The sequence below is a fragment of the Amia ocellicauda genome, chromosome 8 (genome assembly GCF_036373705.1).
Source record: "Amia ocellicauda isolate fAmiCal2 chromosome 8, fAmiCal2.hap1, whole genome shotgun sequence".
Taxonomy (NCBI): Eukaryota; Metazoa; Chordata; class Actinopteri; order Amiiformes; family Amiidae; genus Amia; species Amia ocellicauda.
The window spans coordinates 34,645,711-34,657,995 of record NC_089857.1 but is presented as its reverse complement, the minus strand read 5'-3'; the positions used below and the strand labels follow the sequence as shown (position 1 = coordinate 34,657,995).

Here is a 12,285-nt window from a genome sequence, read left to right as displayed (position 1 = left end):
GTTGTTACACAAGGCATTTATTATTATTTATGTATTAATATTATATTGCACGTCAGCCTGCAGTTTTTAATACTGCTCGGCCCATGACAAACGCATATTTGCAAGCTGAATACGTTAAGGCATCCCTCTGTTTTATTTAAATGGATCTTAATGGCCTAGTTCAACTTGTGCAATGGTGAGGACTTTTTTAAGGATTATTAAATGCTATAGCACTAGTCAGAGCAGGCAGGACAGTGAAGACACAACCTGAAAATCATTTAATAACATTTTCTAACCATACATCTCACAGACACACAATATTCTCCTGTAGAAACAGAGCAGGTTATTCTAGGTTGTGTGAATTTAAACCTGGTTTCGAACAGATCTTTTTAGTAAGATTATCTAGAATGTAATGTATTTCAAAATGCTTTGCACCTGACAATACGTTTGCATAATATATTATTTAATATTTATCATTTCTATGGTAGGATACTGGTTATATCATTGACAATTTCTAGTTAGTGTGAAATACTGGTTGGGTTCTTGTGGCGCAGAATCCCAGCGATCCCATTGGTGGAGCCGCGCAGATCCGCGCAGAACTGCGGGCATCTGCGCTACAGGCACTCGATCTAAGGATCAGTGATACTAGTACAGTAACATTCAGTGGTGCGCCTTGGTAACTGCTGCGAGTTCATAGCAACTAGATCTATTTTGTTTTTACAGCCATACATTCATGCAACTCTAATTACATCCCATTTTAATGAATACAAAGCTTTATATTTGATATTTAGATCAAAAAAGAAATGAACGCAAAACGTGCTGTGCAAGGAGGCAGCCCAAGCACTACTTTTACAGCGGATTCAGAAAACTTGTCTGGAGCAAGTTGGTCGAGATGCGGCGGACTGTGTGTGGTTACTATGTGCCGTGCACAATAGGTGATGCTGTAAAAGTGGGGAAGACACAATGCATCGGGAGTGAAGAAAGACAAGAGTCAGATTAAAGTGAAGTGTTATACAACGCTGTCGGTCTAATTAAACCCGCATTTTTATAAAAATAAAGAGCACTTCAACTTTTCATCAATCCACATGTATTACAGCAGACCCACTCTTGTGTCAAACTGGTAAGCATTATTTGAACTGTAACGTGATATATTGTAAGTATTACAATAATGAACGTTTAGCTTTTGACTTATTTACCTATACAGGTATATCACAGTGTTCATTAGGACGTGGCCTTACACAATCTAAAACTTGAGTAGCCTATTTCATTATTGTTCTATTTTAGCTGCAGATACATTTCTAAAGTTGGTGCAGTGTATTTGTCAGTGGCATCACTCTAAATATTCACCAATTGTATACCCAACAGGTGCATATAATTTAAGAGAACATACTTCCTTTAATTAATGAAAGATTAGTGGTATATGTACTTTGTACAAAGTTATCATGGCCATGTTTTTTTTGTTTTTTTTTTGTTCTTTTTTCTCCATCAAGGCATCAGAGCCGAGAGGCTGAGCCCAAAGACTATGACCTGGCAGCCTGCCCCCTGGGGAAAAAACATTTACATCACTCTACTTACAGACATCTTGGAAACACTATCAGTGCTGTAAGGACTGTACATATTTTCAAGTAGACTACCCTAAAACAAAATTAAAGTCATTAGTAAATGATTTGGTGATACAGTGGGTCAGTGAATGGTTTTGATCTCAGATAGTAGCAGAAAGATTAATATGTAGATATGAAAATCAAAATGTTGAGACGTAATGTATGTCATGGACATTTCTGTGTCACTGTAATGCAGGAGGACCACAGGTCTCAAAATATGTTAAATATTAGGCCTATGCTATACTGTAAAATTACTATTGATATAGTTTAACACACTGACTCCTACAGTCGCTATAGGAAATATTCACCCCATTGAACTTTTTTTAATTTTGTTGTGTTACAACCTGAAATTGTGATGCATTTAAATAAGACTTTGTTTTCCCCTTGATTTACACAACATACTCCACTTTCAATGTAGAAAAAATGGGGGGTGAGAAAACAAATACATTAAAATAAAAACCTGAAATGTGTTCATAAGAAAAGTATATGAGTACCTCCTTTGCCATGACACTCCTAAATATGGCATTTTCACAGTATAATACCATAGAACAATTTTTCTGGATTCATCATGTTTGTTATGAAAATAAAAATCCATCTGTGCTTCAATAACCCTCAGTATGTCTAGACACATTTTCAGAGCATGCGGCTTTATTTAACTCATCCAAAGAAACTTTGAAAAGAACTGTCTTCAAATAACGTGAATGCTTCTGAAGAGGCCACTCATTTTAATTTTGTTTTGCTGAAGATAATGAAAGAAAGCATAATTTTCTTTTATGCAAACACTTAACGAATATGTATTTAAAGTGCTGAATATTCTGTAAAAGTAATAATAGAACATGCAAATACAGTGATAGTCAATGGCAGATGGAAGCATAGGTCATGGATCATAGAGTTGTGCTTATTTTTACGTTTGTTTACTAATGCATGTAGTCATTTTTTTCAGGACTGGGGCACCACAAGTGAGGCACAGCTATCTCAGTACTTCATAAAGAAGGATTATGAGATCAGAGAGACCCCTAAACCACTGCTAAAGACAGACAACCTTCTTTCTATTAACTTTGACAGGTAGGCCTAACTGTTTTTCATGCAACTTATTAGTTGATTAGTACTTTAATTTAAAAAGCTGACAATAGATAACTACTAAATTACATAATGTTAAGTACCAACTATGATGTCTGAAGCAAAATTAAAAAATATAAATGTCTGTCCACTTAATTAACATTAATGATAATTAGACTCTTATCATTGTAATGTTATGGACAGAAAAGTAAAGCAAAATGGTTTGGATATGTGCATTGCTATAGACCAAAACTTCTGTGTATTGTGGACTAGATAAATACATCCAACATGTTGCAGTTGTAAATTATAAGCACTGCACTCAAGTATTGTAATTGCAATTTGCCTTTGGCGAGTGAATCAAACTTTTGATTGGGTCTGGGCCTTAACATAATATAATGAATAAAACTTTTACTCACTTTATAGTCTTTGAGGTTTAGATAAATTATTCAGTTTTGCTGAATTAAAAATATATATATTTCATGTCCTTTCAATATGCCTGAGCTCTAATGCTAATCTTGAAACCCATATACAGAGGAAGTTAAACTGCACCATGGTAAAGCACACATAAATCCTGATCTTAAAACTTAAAAGCACTCCTTAAAACAAAAGATAGTGAGAGGCACCTTCTAACATCATTATCAAAATGAGTTACAAGGCAAAATGTGCTTCTAAACATAATTCTAATATGAAAGGGGTGCACATACTCCAGTTCACATGTACGCTATTTCATTAGGACATTTCTAGAAGTTTATATGTTTACCCAGATGTAATTTGTGTTCTACAGGGAAACGTGGCGCCCGAGAACAGGCTTTGAGGCAGTATTGCCATGTCATCCTCCTGGTCACAATAAGATGCAAGTATTCTGAATCTGTACTTTAAAACGAGGTCTCAAATACAGGCCTTTTCTCCATTTATCCAGTGAACAAATGGCTCATGCAGATATCAGTATCCCAGGATGCTGTAGATATAGGCATTCAGTATTATGTTCTGATGAGATTCTCTTCAGTATGGGTTGTTTGCAAAGTGAAGTGAGTAACCTTTGGTGCAGTACTGCTTTGTACCGTTTGGTGGAGCTGCGTAATGTACTTTAAGGGCCATTTCATAGGAAGACAAGCATATTAAAACTATTAATTATTCCCAGACTTCAGATGCAGAAAATGGCTTTCTAAATGTGGCATAAGATCAGTTATAACTGTCAGTTAATATCACAGCCCAATACTGAATTGCCTGGAATGATATTGGTATCAAAAAAACTCTGATCAACAGTAAAAAAATAATAATAATTAAAGCTAACAATAATTATATATAACATACATGTTTGATGCATTTAAAACAATATGATGCAATTCACAGTTTCTTCATTAAAAACAATAACGTGTTCAGATCTTTGTTTTGGACTTTCTTTGACATTTTGCTTTAATCAAAAGAGAATTAGGTCAGTTTAACAAATCACTTTCTCTGTTTTTCAACATTCTATGGCAGATGTACAATATGAATACATGTTGCACTGATACTAGCCCTGCAAAATAAGTCAAGGTAACAGATTAGGTTTACATGGGTAGGGTCTAAAGTGGGGTGTGTAAACATAGATTTTACAGTATATTTGAAGAGCTATTAGAAATTGACTGGTAGTGTATTAATTAAACTATTTCACTGTTGATCTTGATTTTTTAGCAAATGATTAGCACATTTTCAAGAAAACTGTTTTAAAAAAGAAACTGGTCCCTGGATTAAATCAAAACTTTGACCCACCTGCTAATAGCAAACTACAAACCTATACATCATAGTGGTTACATTTCTGCTTAGAAGAAAGTGGCAACTTACTCAAAATAAAGCCGCAACTGAGTACATTTCTGTAGTTTTATATTAGCTGGTGGGTCAGCGTTTTGATTTAATCCGGCCCTAGGTCTATATCAGGTTGCATAACAGATGGAACCACAGTGTGGAAAAAATTAGGATTTCCTGAGGTTTCTTAGTTAAAACTATTTCCCAAATAAAGTGCCAGCTGTAAATACCGTCTGGGGGAAGTTTCATGCAAATAGTCAACATTGCAAGTTGGCAACGTCAGTCAAGGAGGTTTATTTTCTGCTGAAGTGTGAGAGAAGGAGCACCCGATGAAAAAGGTTTTATGCAATTTATTCATGTGTGGTTGCCCCAGTAGCAAAATAATGCTATAACATTATTATTTATTATTATTTATTTCTTAGCAGACACCTTTGTCCAACATATTCTAATGACTTGAACAACTGAATCATAAAACCCTGCATGGGAAAAAGAGAAGTACCATAACTAAAGGTTAAACAGTAACTGAAAGTAACTGAAACTTCAGGAAAAGTGTTTGCGGTAAAGTTAACTTACTGTATAGGATATAATTGGTTCTTCTATTAATATATTGGTACAGAGCAAAACTGGTGGGGAAGACTGGTGGCTTTATGCTTTATTTCAGTCTTTGTTTGTTGTCTTCTTTTTTATGATGAACATTTTTTTTTATTTTGATGAAAATATTGAAAACACTGCTCTTCATTTTATATTTTCTGTAGTCACTGAGAAACCGCTCTAAGTGAACTAAAGGTTGAGATTGTCAGTGTTTTCTATTATTATGAATCTGACATGAAGAATTTGTCTTTCAGTGACTTGAACACTACTTATGCAATGGACTACCTTCCTCCTTATCCTTTATGTATGTACAACATTCAACCTGTAAGTAAAGAATCAGCAAACTGGTTCCTCCTTTTAATACTAATATGGTATCAAATACATAGATATTACACAAGTAACATCCATTTGGAGCCAAAAGAAAGTTGGTGTTGTACCTTGAATGCTCTTTTGAATGTATCTTAAGTCAATTAAATTAAATAAACTTTAAACAGATTAATTTGTTGGGTTTGTCTTTAGCCAGTGAGAATCCTGGATTCCAAGTATTGCAGCCAACTCTTAGTGGTATCTGTGTTAGATTTAGGTTATGAGCTTTATATTTAAGTTGCATCCTGAAAGCCAGATTATTTATTCAATCCTGGTACAATAATCCCTCTCTTTATGTGATTAAATAGTCTACTTTATTGGGCTTGTTATTATTTTTGTATTATTTTATGTTAATAGTCAGAGTAAATGAGAGGTTCTTTGGAATCATTTCTAAAAGCTGGGATAGTTTAATGGGTTGTCTAGTTTTTCTTCCACTTAACTGTTACCATATGTTTAATATGATTTGTAATTCTCTCCACTCGAATACTTTGGAGTGTCCAACTGGAAGCGAAATAGCGTGCTTTTGAGCCTTGAGATGAACATACGTTTCTTTTTAAACTTTCTGTTTTCATTATGAACAACAGGAAATACAAAATGTGTATAAAAACAAATTTAATATTAAAGGACAATATTTACATTATAGCAGTTATTGCCGTTTTGTTTAAGATATCTGCAGATATTTGTATGAAAAGTGGCATAAATCATGCTTTGTCTGACTTGTGTTAACACTAACTCATCTGCCAAGTTCTAGTTGTGATTTAGCTCTGTCTGTAGTAATCAAGAGAGATAGATACCAGCATCAAATTCTGGGGGCCAAGATAAGACACTGCTAGGTTTTGGTAACCTGCTTAAGCTACGGTAGTATCCCTCTGGAATGCTGTGTCAGGTTTGAGTGATGAGGAATGACCATTGAAAGAATGTGCTTTGATGAATGAAAGGAGACTCCCTGGCATATAAATCAGGAGGTCAAACATGCTGGGGGCTGTGTTACTCCAGCACATGACATTCCATAATCAACTAGGTGTATACCTGAATAGAAACTTGGTGAACAACTGACAAATAAGTAATAATCTCATAAAATAGAGGAGCCATTCTGTTTACACTATATACACCTGAATTGCAAGCTACACCTTTTTATAAAACCAATATCAAAAACCAATTGAGTTGGTTGTGCACTGTTCACTGTGCTTGTTCTCACTTGTGGCTGAACTGACATTTGATAACCTGGGGTCAGTTACAGTTGTGAATTTATTGCAGAGCTCTCTTCTGATTTGAATAACAGATAGCACCATTTTATCTGAGAAACATCCCCTGATCCATACGGTGTAAATTCTGAAAATGCATAATACAGGAATATAGTTTGGGATTAGCAGATGCTAAGATTAAATATGGAGTTTGTAAGCATATGTTCCTAATTTGCTAGTGACATAAATTCTGTTATCAGGTTGTCCTCATTTGTACAGGACAGGAATGTGCTCTGAACCACACAGTGATTACAAAAGGGCAGGTTTCCAGTACATAAGAACATAAGAAAGATTACAAATGAGAGGAGGCCATTCGACCCATCATGGTCGTTTGGTGTCCATTAGTAACTAAGTGATCCAAGGATCCTATCCAGTCTATTTTTAAATGTTCCCAAATTTTCAGCTTCAACCACATCGCTGGGGAGTTTGTTCCAGATTGTGACAACTCTCTGTGTGAAGAAGTGTCTCCTGTTTTCTATCTTGAATGCCTTGAAGCCCAATTTCCATTTGTGTCCCTGCTGATCTGGAAAAGCTCCTCTGGTTTGATGGTCGATGCCATTCATGATTTTGAAGACTTGAATCAAGTCCCCACGTAGTCTCCTCTGGTCCAGGGTGAAAAGGTTCAGTTCCTCAGTCTCTCAGTAGGACATTCCCTTCAGACCTGGAATAAGTCTGATTGCTCTCCTCTGAACTGCCTCTAGAGCAGCGATATCTTTCTTGAAGTGTGGAGCCCAGAACTGTCCACAGTATCCAGATGAGCTCTAACTAGTGCATTGTACAGTCTGAACATCACTGCCCTTGTTCTCAATTCTGCACTTTTGACAATATACCCTAACATCCTGTTTGCCTTTTTTATTGCTTCCCCACATTGTTTTGATGGAGAAAGTGAGGAGTCCACATAGACTCCTAGATCTTTCTCATGTGTTACTTCATCCAGTTCTATTCCTCCCATAGTGTAATTATAGTGGACATTTTTGTTACCTACATGTATTACCTTGCACTTGTCCACATTGAATTTCATTTGCCAGGTGTCAGCCCACAACTGAATAGTATCCAAGTCCCTTTGAGTAATCTGTGCTACTGAGATGGTATCTGTTGAGCCACCTATTTTAGTATCATCTGTGAATTTGACAAGTTTGCAAACTATCCCAGAGTCCAGATCATTAATATAGATTAGAAAAAGCAAAGGCCCTAGTACTGATCCCTGTGGATCTCCACTAACAACCTCACTCCAGTTAGAAGTGACTCCTCTAATCAACACCCTCTGTTTCCTGTACATCAACCAGTTCATAATCCATCTACTTACATTACCCTGAATGCCTACAGCTTCCAATTTGAGGATCAGTCTTTGGTGTGGAACCTTATCAAAAGCTTTTTGAAAATCTAAGTATAACATATCATATGCTTTGCATGTTCAAAAAATTCTAATAAATTAGTAAGACATGATCTGCCTCGTCTAAACCCATGTTGACTATCTCCAAGAATATGTTTTTCATTAAGATGCTCCTCTATTTTCTGACTAATAATGTTTTCCAACATTTTACAAGTAGTGCAGGTGAGACTGATTGGTCTGTAATTTCCTGGCTCAGTTTTGTCCCCTTTCTTGTGGATTGGTATGACATTTGCCATCTTCCAGTTAGTTGGCACATCCCCCGTTGTAGTGTCATTTGGAATATTTGAGTTAGGGGCCTATAAATAATGTACCTAATTTCTTGGAAATATACCATCTGGCCTATGTGATTTGTTTGTTTTTAATTCTGCTAGTCCCTTTAGCACCTCCACCTCATTTATCCTGATCTCTCTTAGGGTTTTATTTGACTCTACTTCTCTATTCACATCAAGGGAGAGTCATTTTCTAATTGAAACAATTGTCCCAATGTCCAGCAGGTATGAATAGTGAAGCACATCATACTATTTATGTATGTATGTATGTATTAGATGCCATTACCAGCAAACTTACAGTAGTCACACACAAGAAAACAACAACACTTATCACCAAAACATTACACAATATTACAGTAAGTCAAATTAAGAACAATATACAGAATGAGTCCTACATAAATTGAACTAAAACCAATAGATTATACACTACAAAAGTTACATCAATATACTTTGGGAGGCAATCTGAACAGAGTGAGAAATTAATAGAAAATCACGTGATTGTGCCTGTGATCCCTTGCCAATGTGTAAGGATAACAACATTAAAAAACAATCTTGAAATAGCAACATACCAACCCTGCCTTTTTTGGAATGAGATATGAAGCTCCTAATCAAGCACTGTATCATGAAACACTGGTGGACTTCAGAAAGAAACACGCTGTACCAGGTCCACTGCTCATCCTTCTTTTGTTTGTTTGTTTGCTTGAATTTTGGCACGCATTCAGACACATTCGTTGCAAGTTTCGTAATTTAATTAATCGGGATCATTTTGGACTTAACTAATAAAACATGATACAACAAAAGACCCGATAAGAAGGAATAATATTCACTATATTGGACAGATGGAAATTGTAAAAAGGTAACAACTGTATAACTGAATCAATTGATTGAAAAATTAAGATATTTTTAAATTTGTATCTAAGTCTTTCATGATCTGACCTGAATAGAGAATGATAGTTCTAATTCAACTAGTTGTATGGATGTATTTAGAGAAGCATTGCATTGAGCATTAATACTCCTTAAGTGTTTATTTTTTCTTTCAACCAAATTCCCATGCAAAGTTAAGCACTGTACCGATAACGCTATAATATTTTCTGCTTTGTTTTGATATTCTTATTTGGTGTCTGACTGTTTCGTGTTGTTGTCTATTTTCATTTGTAAAAGTTGATCTGGTACTGAAACTATATGACACATGAACTATATTCAACATAAAATAAAGAGCTCCTGTAAATATCAGAAATACAACTCTTCTATGACTGTTTGGACCTACCCCTGCTGACTCATATATTTATTATAACTGTTGAATAAACTGTGAAAGAGTTCTGTTGGCAAAGACCTCTCTTCTTTAGATGAGCTATTTCAAAACAGATTTTGGGCCAACTTGCACTGAAGTGTTTTTGTGGAATTTCCAGAGTCTTCTTAATTCACTCTTATACTAAGATTCTCGAATATTACGTTTATGAGACCATTTGTTACTCAATTGGTATATGTCTGTTAAGCGGAGCATCCCATTAGATAGACAATATGCCAATCTAATATTCAGGCTCTTTATGACATCACTGCTGTTCTACGTATTCAATGCAGTTACCTTAGCAAACTTTAATTTAACAGTTGTGCTATTCAGGTTATTCATCCGCTCACATGGTATGATTGAGGTGATTGGAGATGATACAATTCTACAAAGCATAAATAAATACAATACTATCAAAGTAATTAAGTTTGTGAAAATGCTGGCATATTTATGTTTTAAGTTTAAAGCCAGGCCCATACAAATCTAAACCCAGTTAACCCAGAAGAAAACCAACTCTAATCTTAACAAAAGCCTATGTGTACTGGTAACCCTAATTTGTGTTTTATGTCCAGTATGGCACATTCAGTGTCACTCACAGTTTTATTTCATTCAGATAGTATAGTATCTGTTATTGACTTTGGGCCGGATTAAATCAAAACTTTGACCCACCCGCTAATAGATAACTACAAACCTGTACATCATAGTGGTTACAGTTATGATTGGAAATAAGTGGCATCTTACTAAAAATGAAGCCGCAACTGAGTACAGTTCTGTAGTTTTATATTAGCAGGGGATCAAAGTTTTGATTTAATCCCAGCCTTTGTTTCTGCTGGTATTAGAGAGACAGAGCCATGTAGGATTGCTGGACAATTTAAAATCTGCACTGGCTAAAGACCCTGAAACAAACAGTCATTTACTCCAATTATCTCAATAACGTGTTCCATCAAGTCATTAACACTCGGTTGGAGTGAAAACCAGAAGACCAGGACAAACAACAAGAATGACTGGGCTGATCCAATAAGCCTGTGTTCAGAGTTGTGATAAAAATAGCTGTAAATGATCGCCATATAACATATAAAATACTTAATGTATAGCGTCTTTTAAAATTAATTTTCATTTGGGGTACGAGTGTAAAGATGCCCTTTTGTTTTTCTTAACAAACATACACTTGTTTCTTCTCTCCCAAAGAGTGCGAGAGAGCAGCCTGACTGCTCCTTGGCCTATAAAAGATGCCAATCGCAGTTCACTGACACAGCAGACTACCGCAGAAAGGGCCGCAACACCTGGCAGGACGAGAGCGGCCTCTACAGCAACCGAGACATTAAGAGCAGGGTCACCCAGCCCAGCGATCCCATAACTCTACATGTCATATCGTTTCCTTCTTAAGGAAAAAGAGTCTGTGGTTTCAATTACTTTAGCATATGTAATGCCATTCCTGGTTCCCGTGTCATGTTCTTTACATAGTTGGTATTTGTTTTTTGGCACTGGAGTTAGTGAACCAATAAAAGCAATCTTTGACAGACTCATGGTCATTTTTGTTTTTCATATAGAAACTGTAAAAAATAATAAAGAATAGAAAAAATAGAAACTCCTGGTGCAGTATAGGTTAGTTCTATTGTAAAGAGAAGTCATGAAGGGAGATTCCCCAGCTCTGGACATCACAGCAGTGAAAAGGGATAGTTGAGGACAGGCAGCCAGTCCTTATTCCTCCCCAAAAAAATATTATGCTTTCTTTCCAATATCCTGTGTTTTCAATTCCTATGTCATCAATGGGTATTGCTTAAAACCTGCAATAGGACATGCTTCTGCCAAGTGTTTTTCTAAGTTATAGTCAGTTTTCTGAGAAGCTGCCGAATTTCCCCATGATCCTAATTTCCTTTCCTCACACTCACACTGCCTGTCACTACTTAACCTTTGTCCTTTTGGACTGCACCAAAGGATATCATATGTTTTCATTTTTTATACAAATCTTAGATCGTATTTATGTATGGTTATTTATTTATCTGTTTACACATGGAATTAAACCCAAACAGGATTTTTAAACATAATAAAAGCTTTTCATATTCACCAACTTTAATGGGACATAATAATTTTGGTGTACACATTTCTACCAGTACTATGGCCGATATAATGTAGAAATTACAGTTCTGATTCTGATTCCTGCTTATTTTAGGTAGTCTTGGTATTACTGATATGAAGTATCACTTGCGCTCAAATACCAAGCAGTTACTCAGTCTTTGGTAGAGTGCTTTTGGAAAATCAAAATATGTTTTTTTCCCCACTGGGAGCAAAGCGAATACCCAGCGTTGTGCCATGTTAAGTAGGTATTTTCCCTGCAGTTTCCTCAGATTGGATTTTCCTTTTCCCCTCAGGCTTTTAAAAATTGGTTTTAATGTATAATTGTAGTAGACAATAAGCCAGCATGCTACAGCACCTGGTCTATCACACTAGTCTGTCATAGGAATTTGCAGACCTAGGTGGAATACAGATAATTTGCTTCAGTGTGTGGCAAGGAAAACAGGGCTTTTTGTGAAACGCTGAGTGGGGCCCCTCCAGTTACAGGATACATAGCTTTTCATTGGCAAATTACATAATTCCACATGTCAAAGGTCCCAAACACAACCCTGTGGTGGTCAGTTTAGCATCCATTGACTAAAACACATTTGGAAGCTATTATTGCGTTCCCTTTTATCAAACTCTGTTGGGATAG

General features: G+C 35.9%; 1 protein-coding gene across 1 annotated transcript; it reads left to right on the top strand.

Moving 5' to 3' along the window:
- The first annotated feature begins 772 nt into the window (after positions 1 to 772).
- On the top strand, positions 773 to 11,097 carry LOC136754923 (cilia- and flagella-associated protein 95-like). Its single transcript, XM_066711178.1, has 6 exons — positions 773 to 1,099; positions 1,470 to 1,581; positions 2,524 to 2,645; positions 3,424 to 3,492; positions 5,270 to 5,339; positions 10,764 to 11,097. Exons 1-6 carry the CDS (start codon positions 1,065 to 1,067, stop codon positions 10,959 to 10,961), a joined length of 606 nt encoding a protein of 201 aa, XP_066567275.1. The 5' UTR covers positions 773 to 1,064; the 3' UTR covers positions 10,962 to 11,097.
- The last annotated feature ends 1,188 nt before the right edge of the window (positions 11,098 to 12,285 follow it).